This window comes from Dipodomys merriami, unplaced genomic scaffold, assembly GCF_024711535.1.
Source record: "Dipodomys merriami isolate MVZ:Mamm:240054 unplaced genomic scaffold, mDipMer1.0.p SCAF_128, whole genome shotgun sequence".
NCBI lineage: Eukaryota > Metazoa > Chordata > Mammalia > Rodentia > Heteromyidae > Dipodomys > Dipodomys merriami.
In genome coordinates this window covers 2,334,422-2,356,780 of record NW_027202582.1, presented here as the reverse complement: position 1 = coordinate 2,356,780, position 22,359 = coordinate 2,334,422, and the positions used below count along the sequence as shown (strand labels likewise).

The following is a 22,359-nucleotide window of genomic DNA, read 5'->3' as shown; positions in this document are numbered from 1 at the left end:
TAGCTCAGTGGTAGACTGCTTGCCTAGGATGCCCAGTGCTCTGTGTTTCTCAGCACTGCAAAACAAACACAAAAAAAAACCCACTGGACTCTACCTATTTCACTCCTAAGTTCCTGCATATTGTATAAGGGTCTAGGGGCTTGGCATTTCCTCCATAACACATAATAAGGCTGCAGACACAAAGGTTTTTATTGTAGCCCTAAAGATCTCAGTTGAAAGGCTGGGGAGAGAAGGAAGATGAGGACTGGGGTCTATCTCTTGGCACACGTAGCTCAGGTCAGGGGGCTGTAGCTGCAGTAGAGCTGGGACAAAGTCCTGCTCAGAGCAGGTCCCAGGTTCCTGCAGGAAGAGAAAGGCAGGGGACGGTTGGCCCAGGGCCTAGGCTGCCTCCCTCCAGATGAAGGCTCACCCTCACCTCTGCAGACGCCCACACTTGATAGTGCTCAGTAGCATCTCCTGCTCCTTGGGGGTGGCGCAGGCGTCGTAGGCGGCCAGGAGGCTGCGGGTGGGGTATACGGCGCTGACTATCTGTATGTACCAGCACCATGAACCATGAACAGGGAAGTCTGGGGTGTCAGGGTCTAGACACTGCATATTTTACTAAGCCTGATATTTGAGGCCCTGCTCCATCCTGTCTGTCCCTCTGTTCCTGGGGTGCGAACCAGCAAAGCTTCCCAAAGCTCCCCATCTTCCTCGAAGAAGCCACCTCCTGGCACCGGGTAGCACACATTCCTGTCTTCCCCCGCAATTCCATCGACCTGAGTTCCCAGGGTTCGCCTGGATCTGTGCACAGCCAAGCTCACTCCATAGGAGCCCTGGTGAAGGTGAACCTCACACAGGCAGCGCATACCTGGCGGGAGTGCTGTATCGCTCCAGGAGCGCCGCTGCCTTCTCCCCACTCAGCCCTCGCACCTGCATCAGCTGCCGGGCAAACACTTCTCGCACAGATTGGGCCTAGGGTTGGGGAGGCCTGGGTCAGGGGCAGGCTGGGCCCCTGGGCCACCTAAGCAGGGGCCAGGCAAGAGCAGTACCTTGTTCTTGATGGCTCCTGCGTTGAAGTCTCTGAAGGTGAGGAGTGAGCAGAGTGGGTTTGGGGAGGGCCTCTCCCCTGGCTTGGGATCCCCCTGGGCTCCCCAGGGGCGGCTGTGCAGGGTGCGGCCCTAAGGGAAGAGGTGACTTAGGCCAAGCTGGGCAACGCCCAACCTGTGTTTCCGAGTCCTGGGCCTCCCCAGGCAACCTGAGAAATGGACATCCCCCCCACACTGCCTGCCTAGGCACAGCGAGGCTCCACTGCCAAGCAGGAGCCCTCGTCACCTGGTAGAGTCTCTCCAGGGCCCGGGTCAGCAGTGCCAGGTAGGCGGCTGACTCCTTAATGTCAGCAGTGCGCTTCACGAAGAACCCATCGATGACCTGTGCAAGAGGAGAGCAGATAGAGAGCTGGCTCCCGGCTTGAGGCATGAGCCGTGGCTCCTGCCAGCCTGGCCCTGCCCTCCCACTTCACCTGGGTGTTGGTGACAGCCTGCAGCAGCGTGCTCTCAGGAAGGCTGAGGTTATGGACTGAGCCATGGTCCTCCACCAGATACACAGGGCGCCCCAGGCCGCAGCGCTTCAAGCGGAACTGGGGAGGTGGAAAGGGGGATGGGGTGGGGGAGGGGTGGTCAGGCCCAAATGCCCAAGTGACTGGGCTGTTTAGCATGCCCCACATTCGAGCTTGCAAGGTAACCCCAAGTCCTGCCAGTTGTCTCCTGCTCAGAGAGGTCTGTGCAACCAGTGTTCCTACTCCTGGGGGAACCCATCCTTTAGGCCCCTAAGACTTGTATGTGACCTCTGACCCTAAGGCCGGCGAATAGCCTCTGCTTTTCTATTACTGGGGGCCCTGGCCTTATGTGGGATGGCTGCACTGGGTAACAATAAGGTCTTTTTTTTCTTTTTTCATGTTAGTCCTGGTGTTTGAACTCAAGGCCTGGACACTGTCCCTCAGCTTTTTTGCTTAAGGCTAGTACTCTACCTCTTGAACCACACCTCCACTTCTGACATTTTGATGGTTACCAAAGATAAGAATCTCAGGGACTTTGGGGGGTGGGGCAAGGTGGGGAGAGGGCTTGGCTTTGAACATGGATCCTCAGATCTCAGCCTCCTGAGTAGCTAGGATTACAGACATGAGCCACCAGAGCCACCCTTGGGGTCTTTAAGATGCTCCTCAGCTCAAAGGAGGCCAGAGGTGCTTTGACTGGAGGAATCTTCTCAGCAGTGCCCTCTGCTTGCTTTGGGCTGAAGACGGGCCTGGGGCAGGCAGTGGGAGGATAAGGCCTGCGAGCCAAGGCACCTTCTGCTCCCGGAAGCGGCCATCCACGATGCTGCTGCACAGGTCATCTAGCCGCTTGCGCTCCACAATGTGGTCCAGAACTAACTCCCCAGGTCTTGCTGCCAAGAAGCCAAAATGCGTCCTCTTGACTTGTGACACCCCCCATCACCAGGTCTAGTCTCTGACCCTTGCCCATCCACAGATCCCTCCCTTTTTTTGTGCTAGTACTAGGACTTGTGAGATAAGGATCTCACAGACTTTCCTGCACAGGCTGGCTTGGAACTTCGATCAGATGACAGGGTATAGCTAGGCTTATAAGTGTGAGCCATGGGCACCTGGCCTATCCACAGCCTTTTACCTGGATCTCTGGGCTCAGTCTCCTGTGCCACCCACACAAAGTCCCCGACGTGCAGTTTGCGCACTGTGTGTGCCACACGCAGCCGCTGCAGCTCTCGGAGCAGCTCTGGCCGGTGTCCTGCCCTGAAATTACAGGGAAGGAGGCCAAAGTCAAGGTGGTCTACTACAGGCGCCCCCCCCCAGCATCTACTCATCAGCTTCACCACTATTCCCCCCACCCCCCTTACCCTCGAGTCTCTCCAGTGTCAACACACAACAGCACCCTGTACTCTCCAGGCCTCAGCTCCAGCAGGGGCTGCTGGCCCTCTCCTCCACTGGTGCCACTACAAGGAAATGGGGCGGAGTGTGAAGCCAGGGGCACCCCTGCACACACAGCTCACAGCTCGGCTGAGCTGCAGCTCACAGAATTAAGAATGTGCTTCTGGCTTCGTTTGTAGGAGCCCCCACCCTCCCTTGCCCCAATTCCCCCCCTTCTTCCTCACAGCTCGGCAGAGGCTGCTCTTGGCACTGCTGGTTCCTCCCCAGGAGGCTCCTTAGGCCTGGTGCCCACATTCACATTCAGCGAGCTTGAGCTTTCTGACTCTGCCAACTTCTGGGCCAGCTCCAGGCCCTCCGGGGTCAGTGAGAACCTGGGAGGTGGAGGAGACACACATAGCTCTCTCTTCTTCACATCTGGCAAGGTCTCCTGCTGCCCCTAGTGAGGTGAACTTCACCCCGCCTTGGCCTCCCTGCCCAGTCCCTCTTCCACTGTTTTCTTGCCTCTCAGACCAACTTCCTCAGGACCTCCTTAGTGTCACTTCTGAAGTCTGCAGTATGTGTGCCTCCGTCTCCTTCCCCTTGTCTTCACTCATGCCGTTCCCTCCTTTCAGCATGCTTCCTGCATTCTACTAGGGCCCCATACTTTTAAGGCCAATCCTCTCCACCTGAGCAACAACCCCAGCTCATCTTGCATTAGCTATTTTTCAAGTAGTGCCTCAATTATTATTATTTTTTCCCCCAGGCTAGCCTGTACTGTGATCCTCCTGTTTATACCTCCCGCATGGCTGGGAATCATAAGCACTCATTACAGGTGTGGCTTTGGTAACTTTGTGCCTGCTCAAACTACAATTCCCCAGTCTCTGCCCCCAGAGTAGCTGGGATTACAGGTGTGTGCCACTGAGCCTGTCCTCCAATCAGATTTAAAGACATGCCAATAATGCCATGTCCCCATCAAAGGCTTTCTGCTCCTCTAACAATGGAGCTCCCTCTGCTGTTTTAGTTGCTCATAGGCTCCGTTTTTCCACAGTGCAGGCTCCTGAGATGGGCTAGGCCTCCCCAACCTCAGCAGTACCATGTGTGGGAACTGCTGGGGGTAGGCGAGCCTCACTAAGAATGCCAGAATGCCGTGCATGCTCCTTCATTCCTGCCACCAGTATCTTCCTGCAGCAGGCCCATACCTGGCTGGCTGGTGTGTCCTGAGGACCAAGTTCCTGTGGAGCAGGCCACGAAGGGCAGGCCAGGGTCGAGTAGTCCCAGGGGCTACCTGGAAATAGGAATAGAAACAGAGCTCTTGGTATTCCAGGTTCCTGTGTCCCTCAGCCATGAGCCATACTTGGACAAGGCCTCATGCCGTCCTTCACTGCCATGAAGGAAAGACTCCAGCCCAACTTGGGTGCTCACCTTGGGGGCCTTCTGGCCACACCTCTGCAGCAGTTCCTCCTTGGTTAGGAAAGAGTGGCCATCAGGGTTCTGCAATCATGGTGGAAAAGTTAGGAGCTGCTTTTTTACTTCCCTGAATGGCTGAGAAAAACTTAGCCTTGCCATCACCAGGTGCTTCTTGGAGCCCACAGCTCCACTCATTGCCTCATCCCACCCACCGCTGGGGTGGCCAGCCAACTTACCAGGTGCTCCTGGTAGAGCTGCAGTAGAATAGCTCGAGCTCCTGAGTGCCGAGCTGGCCAGTAGCCACCAGAGCCTCCTGCTTGGGGTTGAGCAGAAACCTGAAAAGGACAGAAAGAATCTGGACATGAATGATGGTCAGTCAGTCAGTATCAGCTCAATCCCTGGCAAGGGCTGCATTTTTCACAGGCCCATGCAGCCTGTGGATGAGACAGAGACCAGTTGTAGGGCAAAGACAAAGGGTGGAGGTTTGTGCCTGGCCCTGCCTCAGTTCTGCCACCACTGCAAGAGAACACAGCAAGGAAATGGCTCCCTCTCTGTTATCAATATCCCCATTTACAGTCTCAAAGAGATTCATTGAGGAATCTCTCAAACCAAGTCGTACTCTCAGCGCTCCCCCTTTGCCCCCTCCTCACCGGCATGTTAGAGTCCTGGTCTTGGGCAGGTGACCCTTCCATAGCTGGACTCTTCTCTCCCGACGGGGGGCCTGGAGCATGGTCACCTGCGGGAGAAGAAAATCAACCTTGAGTCTTGGGGAGTACGCAGCTAGCAGAGTCCGTCTGTTTATGCTGTATTTGAGATCTATGAGGTTCAGAGAGTGCCAACCACTACCCCAGGCCAAGTGGCAGCTCCTCCAGGAGTTGGGGAGCTTGAAGCCAAGGCACCCAAAGTGGGCGCGGAGGCTGCCCCTGGCAGGCCACCCGCTGCGGCCCGGGGCGCTCACCGCCCGACGCTCGGTGCTCCTGCAGCCGCTCGTCCAGCATCCGGCAGAGCCCGTCTCCGAAGTGCTGGAGGATCTTGGCTTCCTTCCCGCTGCGCAGGGGCAGCGGGTACCGCCGGAGCGAACGCAGCGCCTGGCGGGGCAGGGGTGCGGGTCTCGGTCAGGGGGAGCGCGGGCTCGGGCGGCGCCCTCCCGCCCCCGGCGCCGGCAGTCCCGGTACCGGACTCACCTTCTGAAACACGAAGCGCGTGCGGCGCCCTCTGCGGGCCGCCTCGTCCCGCCACTCGGTCAGCCAGAGCACGAAGAGCGGGTTGGGACAGGCGGGCAGGGGGCGCTTGCGGCCCAGGCGCACGGGCGCCGCCATGAGCCCCGGGGCTGGACCCTCAGCGTCCCACGCCGGTGCGATCGCGCGGCGCGGCTGTCAGGACGCGAACATCTGGGCGCGCGGGCGGGGGGGGGCTGAGGCAAGAGTGAGGGCAGATCCTCCCCGAACACGTGGCCCCTGTTGGGCACTAACTAGAGGTTCGCTCCCTGCGCTTCTCTATCCCCGCACCACTCCATAAGAGACCCAGCGGGAAAGGGTCGCTACCATCTTCCCTCTCCCCACCCCCTCGGCTTCCCCAGACCCCACCCCCCTGCCAGGACCCGCCCTTTGGAAGCGTCCCGTCCAGGCCAGAAGCTCTGACCCGCCCCTTCCTCTCGCCTTAGATTCGAGAGCAAGGGTGGGGGGGAGCCTCTCCGTGTTGGAGAACGGAGGGGGGCAGCGCCCCCTGCGTCTGGGAGGACTGTCACCCGAAATTAGTAGCCCGGAAGATTTCTAAGCCTGGCAGTTACGGCCTCACCCCCGCAGAGGTGACAGGTGACCAGCTAGGCTGGAGAAGAGTCGGACAGGGCAACACAAGTACAAGTATATTTGTAGATGGGACATCCGGGAAGGAGTGTAGGGGATGGCACAAAGGTAAGACAGGAATAGCTGAAAGATCTAAGAAGAAATGGTGAGCCGTGGGACACGTGTGTATGTAGTGGGGGGGGGACACAAAGTCAGGGACGTGCCCCGAAGGCCCAGGCTAAGTGTAAGGGGCGCGCGGGGCGGGGTGGGTGTGGGTGTGTGTGTCAGAGAATAAGTAGAAGACCTTTAAGAGGTGCTGGGGTTCCTGGAAGGTTGGGGAGACCAGATTGGCGTGTGATGGCATCCCAGGAAGCTGCTTAGTAGACAGAACACTTCGTTTTCGTGGCTCACGGAGGTTGACGATCGAACTCTTGCACAGGGGTCTCAGGTTGAAGGACAAATGTAGGTGAATTGGGTACAGGTCTCGTCTGGGGTTTCAGCAGCCCCAGGCCGCCAGCTGTCAGGCCAGAAGTGGGCGGGCTCCAGGCAGCGAGGAGCGGGGCGAATCCTAGCTCCAGGCCCGCCCAGCCCGGCTCCCGGAGCCCGCCTCCTTCCCGACCCGGCCTTATAAGGAGCCTGAAGCCGGAGTTGGGGCCGGCCCCGCCCCCTCTAGTCTCTTGTCCTAATAAGGACATCTAGGGCATCCCGCGGCCGGGGGCGGAAGGATCGCGTCTCCAGGGTAACTACGAAGCCCCTTCCCCCTCCTCGTTGCTCTGGGAAACTGCGAGGCTCACAAAACGGTGGAGCTAGTCTTCTCTTTAGCCCGGGGTGCTGAGGGGACGCGGCAGAGAAGGGGGTGTCCAGCGGCTTCTTCTACCTGCTGCAATCGGAGCTTGGACGGTGGACGCTGCTGCCGACTACAACCCCCAGCATGCTCTGCGAAATAGCCCCCACTCCTTGCGTTGCTCTCCACTTGCACGCTTTATTCTGCTTGTGGTACCAACGCCCTTGCTCCGACTGTTTCCATTGCCCAATTTTCTTGTAGTGAAGCTAAGGTCGGTCGTTGTTCTAGGCCAACGAAATCTTCCTGGAAGTTCCCCACATGTTTAATTTTAGGCTCATGTTCCCATAGAGATAGTGTCTCGGTTTTTCTGAGTGTTAGAGTGACTAAATTTATCAACTTGACAACTAGGTTCGTCTTTCTCTTCTCTCTGCCTGGCAAAGGGCACGTAAGTCTTGAATGCACACACACATACACATACCCGTCCTGCTTCACTGAATTTGCCAAACGTTAAGAACCAAGCTCTTCTTTCAGATTCTCTTGTAGCTATTCCCGTGTGTGTGTGTTTCCCTCTTATTCTATATGACCTGTTCCTTTTTGTGAGTGTGCCGTTTTAGGGCTTAAACTCAGGGTCTGGGCACTGCCCCTGAACTTTTGTGCTCAAGGCTAGCACTCTACCACTTGAATCACAGCGCCACTTCTGGTTTTTTGGTGGTTAATTGGAGATAAGTCTCACTGTCTTTCCTGTCTGGGCTGGCTTTGAACTGCGATCCTTAGATCGCAGGTTCCTGAGTAGCTAGATTTGGCTCGACTGTTTAATTGACAAGAATTACTTCGCTCACGGAGGGTGCAAAGTTTGAAGATACTTTTTTTTTTTTTTTTTTTTGAAGATACTTTCAAACTAGGTTTCCAGAAAGTGCCAGGTGGACCTTAGGAAACCGTTTCCCGGCGGAAGAAGGAGCCGCTCCATCGAGGATGATTTTCGGGGCACTGCGCTCCGCGCTGGGCACCTCCCTCGGCGCCCCGGAGCGGTTCCTGGTGAGCCCCACCAATAGGCCCGCTCTACGCGCACAGCCCCGCCCCTCGGCCTACATTTCCCCGCAGGCCCTGCGGAGCCGCGAGGCAGGCGACACCCCCGGCTATTACCCAGGGAGCCCGAAGACCGTGCGAGACCCTCGGACTCCATTTCCCGTCGGCACGAGCAGGGAGCACCGGAAGCCCGCCCCGCCCCTCATTGTGCGGCTCCTACTAAACGGAAGGGGCCGGGAGAGGCCGCGTTCAGTCGGATCCCGACAGCAGCTGCAGCAGCTTTGGTTTTCCCAGGCTCTCCTCGCCCTCTTCTCTTCGCTTTCGGAAACATGGTGAGCGGCAGGCCGCGGCTCCCGCGGGGGAGGCGGCTGCGGGTCGGTCCCTCGGACGCCCGGGGATGGAGAGGGCGACCTCGGCCCTCCCGACCCCCCGGCAAGACCGGGTCTTGCATCGACCGGCGGGCGGCCCTGGGCCGCGCGTGCGCGCCCGCGGGTGCGGGGCCGGGCCGGACGCCGCTCGCGCGCCCCCTGGCTCCCTCCCCTCCCCCACGCCGCCCGCGCGGACACCAGCCGTGGGGGAGGGGTCCGGGCGCGAGCGCGCGCCCCTCGCGGAGCCTCCGGCGTCGCGCATCCTCCGAGCCGGCGCGCCCGCCCGCCCGCCCGCCCGGGAGCACGCGGCGTCCAAACCCAGCCCCGGGGCGGCGGAGGAAAAGCGCGCGCGCCCCACCCAAGGGCTGTTCCTTTCTCCGCGTCACCCTCCCTCGGCGGGCGGCTCCGTCTCCGGAGCAGGTGGCAGGGATGCCGGGGTCCGGGAAGGGCGAGGGGGTCCTGGGGGGGGGCACCGGTGTCGGGAGACCCAGAAGTTGGCGAGGCGCGCGACCCGCCGAGGCCGCCCTCCTCGCGAGCCCACAGCGCCCGCTACGCCCGCGCTCGCACCCCGGGCTGCGCTGGCGCCGCGCGTGCGTACACGCTCCGGCCCGGCCTCGGGGGGCCGGGGTTCGAGACCCGCGGGGCCTCCAGCTCTCCCGGATGGGGCCTGAGGGCGGAGCCGAGTTTAGGGAAGTGACCCAGGCGGGCACCGCCCGGAAACCACCCGCCTCCTACGTTTAGCCCGAAGGCTTCGAAAACTGAAGCTTCGGCCACTTGCCCGGGCTCCAGCCCCAATCGGACACGCGAGTTCGTGTATTCTCAAAGGCGGCCCCGGCGTGAGGAGAGGCGCCGGGCTGCGGTGGCCTCCGGGGTACAGATTTCTCTCCCGTGGAGGGGGCAGGCCTAGCCCATCTCTCTCCACCCACTCCGGAAGCGACGGTCACGTGGCCAGCTTCCTCTGCAGTTCCCCGAGGGGGGGGGCAGACTTCACCGTGAACAATCGTTCCCTCTCCCGGCTGGGGCGGCCCTCGGCACCAGGCCGAGTAAAGATCTGAGGAGGTTTGGGGAATCCAGGACACTAGCAGGGTTCTGTCAGCGACCTCTAGGGTCCTGTACCCCTTGCAGAGGAGGCTGGGGGGGCGGGGGGCTGTCCAGCGGATTTGAATTTGAGGGCCGTGATTCTCCTTTGGAAAGATCCTAGCTGGGGAGAGGGGCGTTTGTGTCATAACCGTATTGAGCGGCTCTAGTGAACTTAACGGTGGAGCACCCTTTAGTGCCTGCTTCAGCATCATGGCCAGATCCCAGTTTGTCCTTTCGAAGAGGAGAGTGAAGCCTGTCTGGGCCGTCTGGTTTCTGTGAAATTCTGCTACCTAAAGGCTGTGATTGAGTACTCTTAAGAGCTCAGCCAGTAGGTTCTAATTTTGAGTTCATAGCTCATGGAAGGATTTTGTTTACCATAGCTCTCCAGTTTCTAACCTGTAAAATCAGTAAGGATGCTGAGCTAGACGGCTGAGACCACTTCCGTACCCTCCGTGCAGAGGAGTTATGCATGTCCTATCTGGTTCTCTTGGGCAGTGGTTTAGATGGGGAAAAAGTCTTACCTTGGCAGGAGGATTAGCCGACTCCTTGTGAATATGAGCTGAGAGCTGTACCTTTTGTTACCCAGATTGAGATCTAATACTAGAAAGCAGGGGCTTCAGGAGACAGTTCTTTCATGAGGTGTGAGTGTGTGACTTGTCCCTCAGGCGTCCGGTGTGGCTGTCTCTGATGGTGTCATCAAGGTGTTTAATGACATGAAGGTGCGCAAGTCTTCAACGCCAGAGGAAGTGAAGAAGCGCAAGAAGGCAGTGCTATTCTGCCTGAGTGAGGACAAGAAAAACATTATTCTGGAAGAGGGCAAGGAAATCCTGGTAGGTGATGTGGGCCAGACTGTGGATGACCCCTATGCCACCTTTGTCAAGATGCTGCCAGACAAAGACTGCCGATATGCCCTCTATGACGCGACCTACGAGACCAAGGAGAGCAAGAAGGAGGACCTGGTGTTCATCTTCTGGTGAGCTCCTCATTCAGAAGCACTCCTGGAGGTGCCATTTTGAGGGGAGGGGGTGGGGACAAAATGTTCCCTCAGTGGGGAACATTAGTAAATGATAGAGGCCAGCCCCAGGGCTTCTTGAAGAGTAGTCTGTTGCTGAGGACCATTGCTGCAAAAGTTCCTGGTTTGTCTGTCTACAGGGCCCCTGAGTGTGCACCACTTAAGAGCAAAATGATCTATGCCAGCTCCAAGGATGCCATCAAGAAGAAGCTGACAGGTATGTAATGGTGGTACCTTTGTGTGCGTGAGCCCTGGCTGAAGGGTAGAGTACATGACAATGACGGGGTTCCTCCAGTCTTCCCTGCCTTGCTGGGCCAGACCTTCCTTCTATGCCCTTCCATCTGCTCTGATGGCTGCTTCCCAGACTCGGGAACTGCTTTCTCTCACAGATGCTCCCCTCTCTCCTACAGGGATCAAGCATGAATTACAAGCAAATTGCTATGAGGAGGTCAAGGACCGATGCACCCTGGCGGAGAAGCTGGGAGGCAGTGCTGTCATCTCCCTGGAGGGCAAGCCTTTGTGAGCCCCCTCCAGCCCCCTGCCTGGAGTATCTGGCAGCCCCAGACCTGCCCTTGGGGGTTGCAGGCTGCTCCCTTCCTGCCAGACGGGAGGGGCTGGGGGGGAACCCAGCAGGGGGAGGGTAATTCCTTCGCCCCAGTTGCCAAACAGCCCCCTCACCCCATGGACCTTCCTCTTCTTCCTTCTCCTCCATCCCTGATGGTTCTGGCTCTTCCAAACCGCTTTTGATCTTCTCATTCCTTTTTTGGTTGAGGATGTCCCATCCTCTGCCCTCTCCCCTGCACCCAGTTTGGAGGGAGGCTTGTATTTTTTTTTAACAATATCCCTACTCCCCACCTGTTCCTCCCCCATCCCATGCTGCCAACTTCTAACCGCAATAGTGACTCTGTGCTTGTCTGTTTAGTTCTGTGTGTAAATGGAATGTTGTGGAGATGACCCCCATCCCCCGCGCCGGCTGGTTCCCCCCCACCCCCCCTTTCTTCTGGTCTTGGCCATTCATGGAGGCAGGATCAGTGAGGACTGTCAATTAAAAAAAAAAAAGATACAACAATAAAAAGCCTCATCAACAGGATGCTTCTTCAGGGCTGGGGTCTGCAGGATTTCTAACAGGGTTTGCTGGGTAAAAGATGCTGTTGGCTGTCTGTCCTGTACCCTACCCTCAGCCAGCCTGCAGGGACAGACAGAAGCCTTGGTGTGTGGCTGTAATTACTTCCATACTGGCTGTTGAATGGGGTATCTGAGCCCGGGGAGTGTCTGCTGTTACTGCTGGGGGAGGGCTAGACCATTGGCTTCTGCGTTCATGGAAGCTCAAGAGAGGGGATGAGCAGTGAAGTCCACTGGGTACTTGGCTCAGTCCTACCCAGGTGTGTGGGCTATTGAGCTACTTGCTACCTTTTAAGGTTTTGTTGGGTCCCTGGATGGCTGACTCAAGATTACAAGGCCAGGCTCACGGGCTGCTATGAGTCAGGCCAGGTTGAGCCTTTGGCCTTTGGTAGATGTGGCTGGAGTCCACTCAGGGTGGGGCTGGCCAGGTGGAGTGGAGGACTTCAGACCCAGTTTGTGAGACTTATTTCCAATTAACCACCAGAGAACAGGAAGTGGCATGGTGGCTCAAGTGGTAGAGTGCCTTGAGCTGAAGAGCTGAGGGACAGGGCCCAGGCCCAGAGTTCAAGCCCCACAAACAACAACAAAAAAAAGAACGGGGCAAAGTGGTAATCAGCAGAGGAGAAGGCAGGTAACTATCTGGACCCTCAGCACTATGCATACCTGTAGGAAGGAGGGGGTTACACTAGGAGGATCAGCAAGGAGGGAGCGTTCTGGCCTAGCTGCCAACTTGATGAGGTTCTTATTCTAAGAGGAAACATGGCAGGACTTGGAAGTCTGAGTTCTGGGGAGGAGACTAAAGAGAAATAGAGGCAGGGTAAGCGGTTCCACTCAGCTGCTAGACAGTGGGGGGGGTGTCACTGCGTGGCAGGTGGAGCGTCTGGAGAGGCATTAGCCGCACCTCCCAGTTCCTGGTCTCTGAGGGTGCTCTGGGACTGCCATTTGCCTTGGCTGCCTATGTGTAAGCAGCCTGTCTGACAGTTTCCATCCTCAGAGACCACTCACTCTGCCTTCTGGTTTCTACATTAAGAAGGTGAGGACTGGGGAGGGGGCTTGGAGGGGCTGGTACAGGGTGTGAGGTCCCCTGCCCCGCTCCCCAGCATCCAATATGGAAACACTGTAGATCAAAACCTGATTCTCAGTACAGGCCAGGGAAGCCTTGAGAGGAAGTGGCCTCTGACCTGGGCCTTGAGGGTAGAATAGGACTCACACAGACAGGCAATAAGCACTTGCCAGAGGGCAGGCTGAGAGCTTGGACTTTGTCTTGTATAGGTTCTGGAGGGGTTGGTTCTTTTAACAGGAAGATTAGCACACACTAACAGGAAGATTAAGAAGTACCCTTGCGGCAGCTCAGGCAACGACCACACCTACACTACTTCCACCCCTCACCCATCTCCCACTCGTGCTTAAAGCTAGATCATCAACTCCACTAGACCAGACCAGCCTGAAGTGGGAGCCAAGGGTGCCACCAGCCCCACCATTGCCTATCATCCCTGAGGGCAGACAGCTCTGCTCTCTCCCAGGTCTCGCTCACCAGGAGCCCCTGGCTCAGAACGCAGCACTCAACAACCTCAGCTGTTGGGAGAGCTCTGCACATTTGAGGAAGCTAGGAGGTGGAGGGCAGGAGTCTGGGAGCAGCTCAAACCTTGCCCTTTGCCCTCAGCCCTTTGGGACTCTCCCTTCCCCAAACCTCTGTAGGAGCTTCTGCAGCTCCCACCTAGAGCCAACAGCAAATGGCCCCTCATGAGCACACACAGTATTACAGGGACAGGAGTGAGGAGTCCTCACAGCTTTAGCTGATGGGCTTCCTCGTTCCCAGCCAGGTCAGCACAGTAGAGATAAGGATGTACCCATCCCCCATGCCTATTGGGGAACAAACCCCCATCAGAGCCATACATCAGCCCCGCTCCCCTGGTGTTAAGGCTATAACCAGATGTCATGCCCTGTTCCTCCAAGGACTGGAATGGCTGGGGAGGAATGGGGTTCAGGGGCCCTTGACCCTACATATACTGGGAGTACATAACAGTCTGTCTTCAGGCAGGCATCTCAGATGTGGGTGTGATATTCTAGAAGAAAGGTCCTCTTGTGTTCAAATCCACCGCTTAAGGGAGAGGACAGAACCCTTCTTACCCAGTCTAGCCACACAGCAGTGCACGGTGTCTGTCAGTGGCTTCCCTCCCATAGCCAGCTTGGGCTTCAACCTTGCAGTGGTCTGGACTCCAGGGAGGGGCCCAGGGACCACCATGAGCCCTGACCTGCTGTGACCAATAATTCATCTGCAGATGTGAGAAAGTTCCTCAGAATCTACCAGAGGTGATCCTGTTCCTCGAGCCCTCAGCTGAGCGTACAGAGACAATGAGGTGCTACAGCATGTTTGCACCTCCCACTTGAGTCACACGTCATTCTGGGAGATGACCACATGAGCCTGAGTCCACTGGGAGCTCTTTCCCAGCCTCGCACCTTTGCCCCATCTTAGCTCCCTGCCAGGGGATGACACTGGCATTCGCAGTGGGCTGGGTCTTGGCTGTATTCCAAAAACAAGTTGTGAGCCAGGTGCCAGTTGCTCACGCCTGTAATCCTAGCTACTCAAGAGGCTGAGATCTGAGGATCTTGGTTCAAAGCCAGCCGGGGCAGGAAAGTCCATGAGACTCTTATCGCCAATAAACCACTAGAAAACCGGAAGTGCCACTGTGGCTCACACGGTAGTGTGCTCACCTTGAGCTGAAGATCTGAGGGTCAGCGCCTAAGCCTAGAGTTCAAGCCTCCTGACAAACAGGAAAAAAAAAATTGTGATCCCCACACCCCTCCGCCTCCAAATTGGGGCTTGAACTCAGGCCTGCTCTCACTCTGTTGTTGTGGGGCCTGAACTCTAGGCCTGGGCATTGTCCTTCAGCTCTTCAGCTCAAGGCTAGCGCTCTACCTAGAGCCACAGTGCCACTTCCGGTTTTCTAGTGGTTTATTGGAGATAAGAGTCATGGACTTTTCTGCCCAGGCTGGCTTTGAACCGTGATCCTCAAATCTCAGCCTCCTGAGTAGCTAGGATTACAGGTGTGAGCCACCAGTGCCTGACTAGAAGTTGTGGGGTGGGCTGCAGGTGCTGTAGAAGGACTTCATACTTCGCAATTGTGTGGGTTTTTTTGTGTGAGGTTTTTTTGTTGGTTTGGTTTTTTTTTGCTGGTACTGGGGATCTTGGTGCTGTCCCTGAGATTTTTCTTTTGCTCAAGGCTAGCACTTGAGCCACAGTGCCACTTTTGGCTTTTTCTGAGTAGTTTATTGGAGATAAAGAGATTCATGGACTTTTTTTGTTGTTGTCATGGGGCTTGAACTCAGCCTGGTTGCTGTCCCTGTGCTCTTCAGCTCAAGGCAAGCACTCCCACTTGAGCTACAGTGCCACTTCCCAGTTTTCTGATGGTGTATTGGAGATGAGTCTCACGGGCCGGGCCCTGGTGGCTCATGCTTGTAATCCTAGCTACTCAGGGAGATCTGAGGATCAAGGTTCAAAGCCAGCCTGGGCAAGAAAGTCTGTGAAACTTTTTTTTTTTTTGGGGGGGGTCCGGTCGGAGGGCCTGAACTCTGGGCCTGGGTGCTGCCCCTCAGCTCTTCAGCTCAAGGCTAGCACTCTACCACTTGAGCCACAGCGCCACTTCTGGCTTTTTTCTTATGTGGTGCTGAGGAATCGAACCCAGGGCCTCGAGCATGCAAGGCAAGTGCTCTACCACTGAGCCACCTTCCCAGCCCCTGTGAAACTCTTATCTCCAGTATACCACAAGAAAACCAGAAATGGCGCTGTAGCTCAAGTGGTAGAGCGCTCACCTTGAGCTGAAGAGCTAAGGGACAGTGTTCAGGCCCAGAGTTCAAGCCCCAGGACCGACCAAAAAAAAAAAAAAAAGTGTCATGGATTTTCCTGCCTCTGCTAGCTTCTAACTGCGATCCTCAGATCTCAGCGTCCTGAGTACCTAGGATTACAGGCATGAGCCACCAGCGCCCAGCATGGCACTCATATTTGCAGTGCCTGCTTCATTTTGGCAAACTCCCTAGGTGATGGAGCTGTCTCCCTCACTCAGCTTCTGCAGCTAGTCTGTCAAAGCCTTAGATCTGGCTTGGGAGGGACTGGAGGAGTCCAAGGGGGGATGGATTTCGAGTCCATTACAACCTAGAGTCCTTACCCACATGCCTGGCCTGCTGGCAACAGCCCAACCAGGTCTTTCCTTACTATGAGGCTGGAATATTCCTCATTTTCTTTTTTTTTTTTTTTTGGTCCGGTCGTGGGGCCTGAACTCTGGGCCTGGGCGCTGTCCCTCAGCTCTTCAGCTCAAGGCTAGTGCTCTACCACTTGAGCCACAGCACCACTTCCGGCTTTTTCTGCTTATGTGGTGCTGAGGAATCGAACCCAGGGCCTCAGGCACGCAAGGCAAGCACTCTACCACTGAGCCACCTTCCCAGCCCCTCCTCATTTTCCATATGGGTGTCAGCCCTGTAGCCAGATCAACCCCTCATGCTGCCAAACCACTGAGACCTGGTGGTCTTTCCTCCCTTGATGTTGCTCCACCAAGCCTTTAAAGCACCACATTTTGGGCTTCCCCATTCCGTACACCAGATGAGGCAGGGGAGAGAGATGGTTAGGTTTCAGATGAAAGTAACCACAGCCCAGCCAGGATGCTCACTTCTAAGTGGCAAAGCAAGGTGAAAGACTTCCTCACTGCAGGCTCTGGTCCTTCAGCAGGGCTGCTTTCTTAGTGGCTCAGAGTCAATAACAAGTGACACTCATAAGTCACTCTTGCCTGGAGCACGTTATAATTATGAAGTGTTTTCTTACCTCCCATCCTCAGAGGCAGGAAGAATGCCTCTTGGCTTTCTGATGTCAAAGCTGAGACCACCAGAGGCCAAACAATTTGTCTAAGGGCAGTGTCATGTGCACAGTGACATGGGCATATTTGAGCTCTACCCTCCCTCCCTCCCTCCCTCCCTTCCTTCCTTCCTTCCTTCCTTCCTTCCTTCCTTCCTTCCTTCCTTCCTTCCTTCCTTCCTTCTTTCCCTTTCCCTCCCCTCTCCTCCCCTCCTCTCCTTCTCCCTCTTTATTTCATTCATTTGTGATGCTAGTATTACCAAGGCTAGGTAAGTATTCTCCCTCTGAGGTACCTAGCTCTAAACTTAGTTTCTTGGTTCCTAGTCCCATTTCCTTTCTCAACTATTTGCCCAGCTCTGGTCCAATTGGGGAAGGGACCCCAGGGATCCCTTCACCAAAGCTTAAAGAGAGTTGAGTTAAAAAAAAAAAAAAAAAGAAAGAAAGAAAGAAAGAAAGAAAGAAAAAGAAGAAGCCAGGCGCTGGTGGCTCACGCCTGTAATCCTAGCTACTCAGGAGGCTGAGATCTGAGGATCGCGGTTCAAAGCCAGCCTGGGCAGGAGAGACCGTGAGATTCCTATCTCCAATAAACCACCAGAAAACCGGAAGTGGTGCTGTAGCTCAAGTGGTAGAGCGCTCGCCTTGAGCTGAAGAGCTGAGGGACAGCGCCCAGGCCCCGAGTTCAAGCCCCACAACCGCCAAAAAAAAGAAGAAAGAAAGCCAGACACCAGCGGGTCATGCCTATAATCTGAGGATCACAGTTCTAAGTCTTCTGGGGCAGAAAAGTCCCCATGAGACTCATCTCCAGTTAACCACCCAAACACTAGAAATGGTGCTGTGATTCAAATGGTAGAGTGCTAGCCTTGAACACAAAGAGGCTCAAAGACAGTACCCTGGCCCTGAGTTCAAGCCCCACAACCAAAAAAAAAAAAAAAAACAACCATAATAATAATAATAAAGGCCAGCAAAGCACCAAGCTTTATATTCTTTGCATTCCTGAATTAAGCTATGGAATATACAAATTCCATATGCACAAGTAATTCTTTTGCTTGCTTCATTTATTTATTATTGTTGCAGTACTGGGAATTGAACCTAGGGCCTCTCTTAGGCAAGTGCTCTACCACTCAAGCTTCTCCCCCTCCCCTCCCCCCACGCCCAGCCCTTTTGCTTGTATTCTGGTCTCACCTGCATGTTAGGAAACCTACTGTGTCTAGGCCATTGTGCAGTAATACTGAGACCAGAGACTCCGGCCACCCTACTTGCTGCTCATCAGATTAGAGATGTGCACCAACCCTCCACACCTAGCAGCTTCCTTTCTCCTCTGACTGCCCTTGGCACACTTTGAGGGACAGTCTCTGTGATGAGGCCTCCTAATGGTCTATGGGCCCCCAAACCAGGCCATACCCAGCCCACATGTAGTCTAGGATTCCTCCTACATAGACAGAAATCCTGTGCCTGTCTCCTGCTCCTGGCTCTTCATTGTGAACAAAGTGACTGAAGTCACTTATTGAGCTATTTCCATTGTCTTTCCTTCCTTCCTTCCTTCCTTCCTTCCTTCCTTCCTTCCTTCCTTCCTTCCTTCCTTCCTTTCTTTCTTTCTTTCTTTCTTTCTTTCTTTCTTTCTTTCTTTCTTTCTTTCTTTCTTGTCGGTCATGGGGCTTGAACTCTGGGCCTGGGCCCTGTCCCTCAGCTCCTTCAGCTCAAGGCTAGCACCTACCACTTGCGCCACAGTGTCACTTCCTGTTTTCTAGTAGTTTATTGGAGATAAGAGTCTCATGGACTTTCCTGCCTGGGCTGTCTTTGAACAGAGATCCTCAGATCTCAGCCTCCTGAGTAGCTAGGATTACATGTGAGTAGCTAGGATTACATGTGAGCCACCAAAGCCTGGCTTTTCCTTTCTTTTTTAAATTTATTATTATTATTATTTTTGCTTATCTATATCTATCTAAACTCACATTTTGTTGTTTATTTATTTTTGCTGGTCCTGGAGCTTGAACTCAGGGTCTGTGTACTATCCTGAGCCACAGTGCCACTTTCAGTTAATTGAAGATAAGAGTCTCATGGACTTTCCTGCCTGGGCTGGCTTCAAACTGTGATCCTTAGATCTCAGCTGTAGCTTGGATTACAGGCAAGAGCAAACAGCCTCTGGTTTGTTTATTTTTGAGTTGGTCCTTAGCTTGAACTCAGTACCTAGAGATGAGTCTGAACTTTTGTGCTTAAGGCTAGCGCTCTATCACTTAAACCACAGTTCCACTTCCAGCTTTAGGTGGTTAATTGGAAATATGAGTCTCGCAGACTTTCTTGCCTGGGCTGGCTTTGAACCATGATCTTCAGAGCACAGCCTCCTGTACCTAGTAGTAACTAGGATTATAAGCATCATCCCTACACCTGGCTCTGTCCCTATTCTTTTTTTTTTTTTTTGTCAGTCTTTGCCTTGAACTCTGGGCCTGGGCATTGTCCCTCAGCTCTTCAGCTCAAGGCTAGCACTCTACCACTTGTGCCACAGCACCACTTCTGGTTTTCTGGTGGTTCATTGGAGACGAGTCTCACAGAGCCACCTATAATTCTAGCTACTCAGTAGGCTGAGATCTGAGGATCATGGTTCAAAGCCAGTCCGGGCAGGAAAGTTCCTGTGAGACTCTTTTTTTTTTGGGGGGGGGGGGAGTCCCGTCATGGGGCCTGTACTCTGGGCCTGGGCGCTGTCCCTCAGCTCTTCAGCTCAAGGCTAGCGCTCTACCATTTGAGCCACAGCGCCACTTCCGGCTTTTTTCTTTTTTTGCTTATGTGGTGCTGAGGAATTGAACCCAGGTCCTCAGGCATGCAAGGCAAGCGCTCTACCACTGAGCCACCTTCCCAGCCCCTGTGAGACTCTTATCTCCAATGAACCACCAGAAAACCAGAAGTAGTGCTATGGCTCAGGTGGTCGAGTGCTCGCCTTGAGCTGAAGAGCTCAGGGACCAGTGTCCAGGCCCAGAGTTCAAGCCCCACAGACAACAAAAAACAAAAACAAAACAACAAAAAAAAAGTCTCACTAACTTTCCTGCCTGGGCTGTCTTTGAACAGAGATCCTCAGATCTCAGCCTCCTGAGTAGCTAGGATTATAGGCGTGATGACTGGCTATTCTTTAGTGAGATTCATCTATGTTGCTGAGTAAGCTCAGTCATTTTCATAACTGTACTATTCTCTTCTGGAACCTTATTGTTTATTTACCCATTCTATTGAGGAGAAGTTGTTGGTTGTTTAGAATAAAACTCTCATGAATGTTGAATGTTGTTTCCTGCTTCTTTTGGGAAGGTGTGTGTGTGTGTTTGGAAGAGTTGTTTCTGTTGGGTGGAAGTGCTTCTTGATTATAGGCAGGCTTATTTTTAATTAAACGCTTTTTGCAGATACTGCTAGTTTTTCAAGATGATTGAACTAGTTCACATTCCCATCAGCGCTGCATGAATGTTCCAGCTGTGCCACACCCTCACTAGTACTAAGACTTGTTAGTCATTTTTACTTTTGCCACATTGATACAGATATGTAGGGTAATAGTTAACTGGAGGTTTAACTTGTGTTTCCAGGTAAGGGATGAGGTAGAGCAGCTTTTTATGTTCTTAACAGCCATCTGGACGTGTGTGTGTGTGTGTGTGTGTGTGTGTGTGTGTGTGTGTGTTGATATAGGGTTTGCTATATAGCCCAGGTGTGTGTGTGTGTGTGTGTGTGTGTGTTGATATAGGGTTTGCTATATAGCCCAGGCTAGTGTCACTCATGATCTTCCTACCTCAGCCTCCCCAGTGCTAGAATTAAAGCTATACCCCAACTCTTGTTCTTTGTCATTATCATTTTGACGATTATAGGTCCTTTACACTTCCAGAAAAGTTCAGTTTGCTAATTTCTATTGCAAGAAGTTTATTGGGGTTTTGATTGAGATTATATTTAATCTCTAAATTAATCTGGGAAAAACAGAAACTGAATCTTCCAACCAAATACCCTTCTAATTACTTGAGTCTTTAATTTTTCTCAGTACTGTTTTTTTTTTTTTTTTTTGGTCGGTCGTGGGGCTTGAACTCTGGGCTTGGACGCTGTCCCTCAGCTCTTCAGCTCAAGGCAAGCACTCTACCACTTGAGCTACAGCACCACTTCCGGTTTTCTGGTGGTTTTATTGGAGATAGGAGTCTCACGGTCTCTCCTGCCCGGGCTGGCTTTGAACTGCGATCCTCAGCTCTCAGCCTCCTGAGTAGCTAGGATTACAGGCGTGAGCCACCAGCGCCCGGCTTCTCAGTACTGTGTTAATATTTTCCTGCATACCTTTTGTTAGTTTTTTTTTTATTTTTTGGTAAGTTGTGGGGCTTGAACCAGAGCCTGGGTGCTCTTGCTAAATTCTTTTGCTCAAGGCTAGCATTCTACCACTTTGAGCCACAGCTCCATTTCCATATTTCTGCTGGTTAATTGGAGAGAAGAGTCTCAAGAGATTTTTCTGCCTGGTCTGGCTTTGAACTGCAATCCTCACATTTTAACCTTCTGAGTAGCTAGGATTACACATGTAAGCCCCTAGAACCTGGCTCTGGCTAGATCTGCCCCGTGATTTCTATTTTAAATGGTGCTTAAAATTTTTCATGGATTTTCTCTTATCTTCTTTAAACAGTAAAGTTTTGGTTGTTGGGTTTTTTGCATTTGTTTATATTTCTTTCTTTGATTCATTCATTGCCAGTCCTGGGGCTTGACCTCAGGGCCTGGGCACTGTCCCTGAGCTTCTTTTGTTCAAGGCTAGCACTCTACCGCTTGAGCCACAGTGCCACTTCTGGCTTTTTCTGTTAATGAGGAACTGAGTAATAGAACCTAGGGCTTCATGCATGCTAGGCAAACACTCTACCACTAAGCCACATCCCCAGCCCCATTTTGTATTTTTAAAATGTATATAAACTTTTATTTTTCCATATAATAGTTATTTTGCCCTTGATTTTTGCATCAATTTACTTGTTTACTTATCTGTTCTAACCCATAGTACCAGTTTTCCACTTGGTATTATAGCCAGCAAAATTTTATCCAAAAAACAGTAAACAGTAATATTCCTTGTACCTGCTTATATACAAAAATTGGGAACCAAAGCCAGGCTCCAGTGGCTCACGCCTGCAATCCTAGCTACTCAGGAGGCTGAGATCTGAGGATAGTGGTTCAAAGCCAGCTCGGGCAGGCAAGTCCGTGAGACTCTTATCTCAAATAATCCACCAGGAAACCGGAAGTGGTCCTGTGGCTAAAGCGGTAGAGCTCTCGCTTAGAGCTGGAGAGCGCAGGGACAGCGCCCAGGCCCAGAGTTCAAGTCCCAGGACCAAAAAAAAAAAAAAGGAACCAAAAAACCCATACTAAAAACAACGAAATTCCCCCCTCCCCCCCCACACTTGGCAACACCTCCTAAATCTACATACATTCAGGCATGGCAGAAAGAAGCTCCTTCCCTCTTCCCTGCCTCTGTTCTTCCCGTCCCACACACTTGTCCCAAGTCTCTCAGAATCGATCTCAGATGTCAAGAGGCTGGGGCTTCACCACCAAGCTCCTGTGTGGCCCACGTTCTAGCCAGTCCCCGCAGCACTCGGCCCGTGCTCCAGGCCTCGTGGAAGGGCTTCCTGCGCCTTCATCCCGCTGATTCCCAGCTCAGCTCCGGGCGCACCGGAACTCCGCTGCCCCCAGGCCCCACGCTCCGGGCGAGGCCTCGCCCAGCAGTAACCAGTTCTTTTAGATCCGGGACTGAGAAACTTCTCCGAGGAGTGGCCACACCCCACCGCCCAGGACATCCGGGACTTCGATGTTGCCCTACATAACCAGGAGCCCTAAAACAATCATGGGAGGCCAGTGGCGGGGTGCCAGGTCACCCGCGCAGCCTCCTGCACGGGTTGCAGGTGTTGATCAGGACGTGCTGTGAGTTCAAGTCCCACCTGCTGAACCGGAGCGCGAGCCGAGGCGGCTGTGTTCTGCAGCCACTTCGAGGAGACTGCGTGGAGGAAGATGACTGGGTGACGTGTATGTCCGTCCTACTGAGCCAGATCCTTACCTG

At 54.0% G+C, this 22,359-nt stretch overlaps 2 protein-coding genes across 3 annotated transcripts; one reads left to right on the top strand and one right to left on the bottom strand.

The window, feature by feature from the left end:
- Positions 1–167: 167 nt before the first annotated feature.
- Positions 168–6,993, bottom strand: LOC138824322 (crossover junction endonuclease MUS81). 2 transcript variants are annotated; one of them, XM_070018130.1, is made up of 17 exons: positions 6,395–6,993; positions 5,491–5,697; positions 5,265–5,394; positions 4,957–5,042; positions 4,543–4,641; positions 4,322–4,390; positions 4,099–4,184; positions 3,145–3,291; positions 2,890–2,985; positions 2,664–2,785; positions 2,327–2,424; positions 1,502–1,618; positions 1,315–1,410; positions 1,032–1,160; positions 851–954; positions 416–499; positions 168–339 (listed from the first exon to the last, which is right to left on the bottom strand). In XM_070018130.1, the coding sequence occupies exons 2-17, from the start codon at positions 5,623–5,625 to the stop codon at positions 273–275; spliced, it is 1,665 nt and encodes a 554-aa protein (XP_069874231.1). In that variant the 5' UTR covers positions 5,626–5,697; positions 6,395–6,993; the 3' UTR covers positions 168–272. The 2 variants fall into 2 exon arrangements, with proteins under 2 accessions (XP_069874231.1, XP_069874230.1); XM_070018129.1 differs by lacking the exon at positions 6,395–6,993 and having other exon boundaries at positions 5,491–5,864.
- A 1,106-nt stretch (positions 6,994–8,099) lies between these two features.
- LOC138824323 (cofilin-1) lies at positions 8,100–11,445 on the top strand. Its single transcript, XM_070018132.1, has 4 exons — positions 8,100–8,232; positions 10,014–10,321; positions 10,501–10,577; positions 10,771–11,445. The coding sequence occupies exons 1-4, from the start codon at positions 8,230–8,232 to the stop codon at positions 10,881–10,883; spliced, it is 501 nt and encodes a 166-aa protein (XP_069874233.1). The 5' UTR covers positions 8,100–8,229; the 3' UTR covers positions 10,884–11,445.
- The last annotated feature ends 10,914 nt before the right edge of the window (positions 11,446–22,359 follow it).

Bases quoted from the DNA above. Each gene is read 5' to 3' on its own strand.
- LOC138824322 (XM_070018130.1), bottom strand. From the start codon at position 5,625: ATGGCGGCGCCCGTGCGCCTGGGCCGCAAGCGCCCCCTGCCCGCCTGT. The intron at 1,619-2,326 runs GTGCCTTGGCTC...CCACCTCCCCAG, and splicing joins GCCGCTTCCGGGAGCAGAAG to TTCCGCTTGAAGCGCTGCGG. The intron at 1,411-1,501 runs GTGAAGTGGGAG...CCTCTTGCACAG, and splicing joins AGGCTGTCACCAACACCCAG to GTCATCGATGGGTTCTTCGT.
- LOC138824323 (XM_070018132.1), top strand. The intron at 10,322-10,500 runs GTGAGCTCCTCA...GTCTGTCTACAG, and splicing joins GACCTGGTGTTCATCTTCTG to GGCCCCTGAGTGTGCACCAC. The intron at 10,578-10,770 runs GTATGTAATGGT...TCTCTCCTACAG, and splicing joins CATCAAGAAGAAGCTGACAG to GGATCAAGCATGAATTACAA.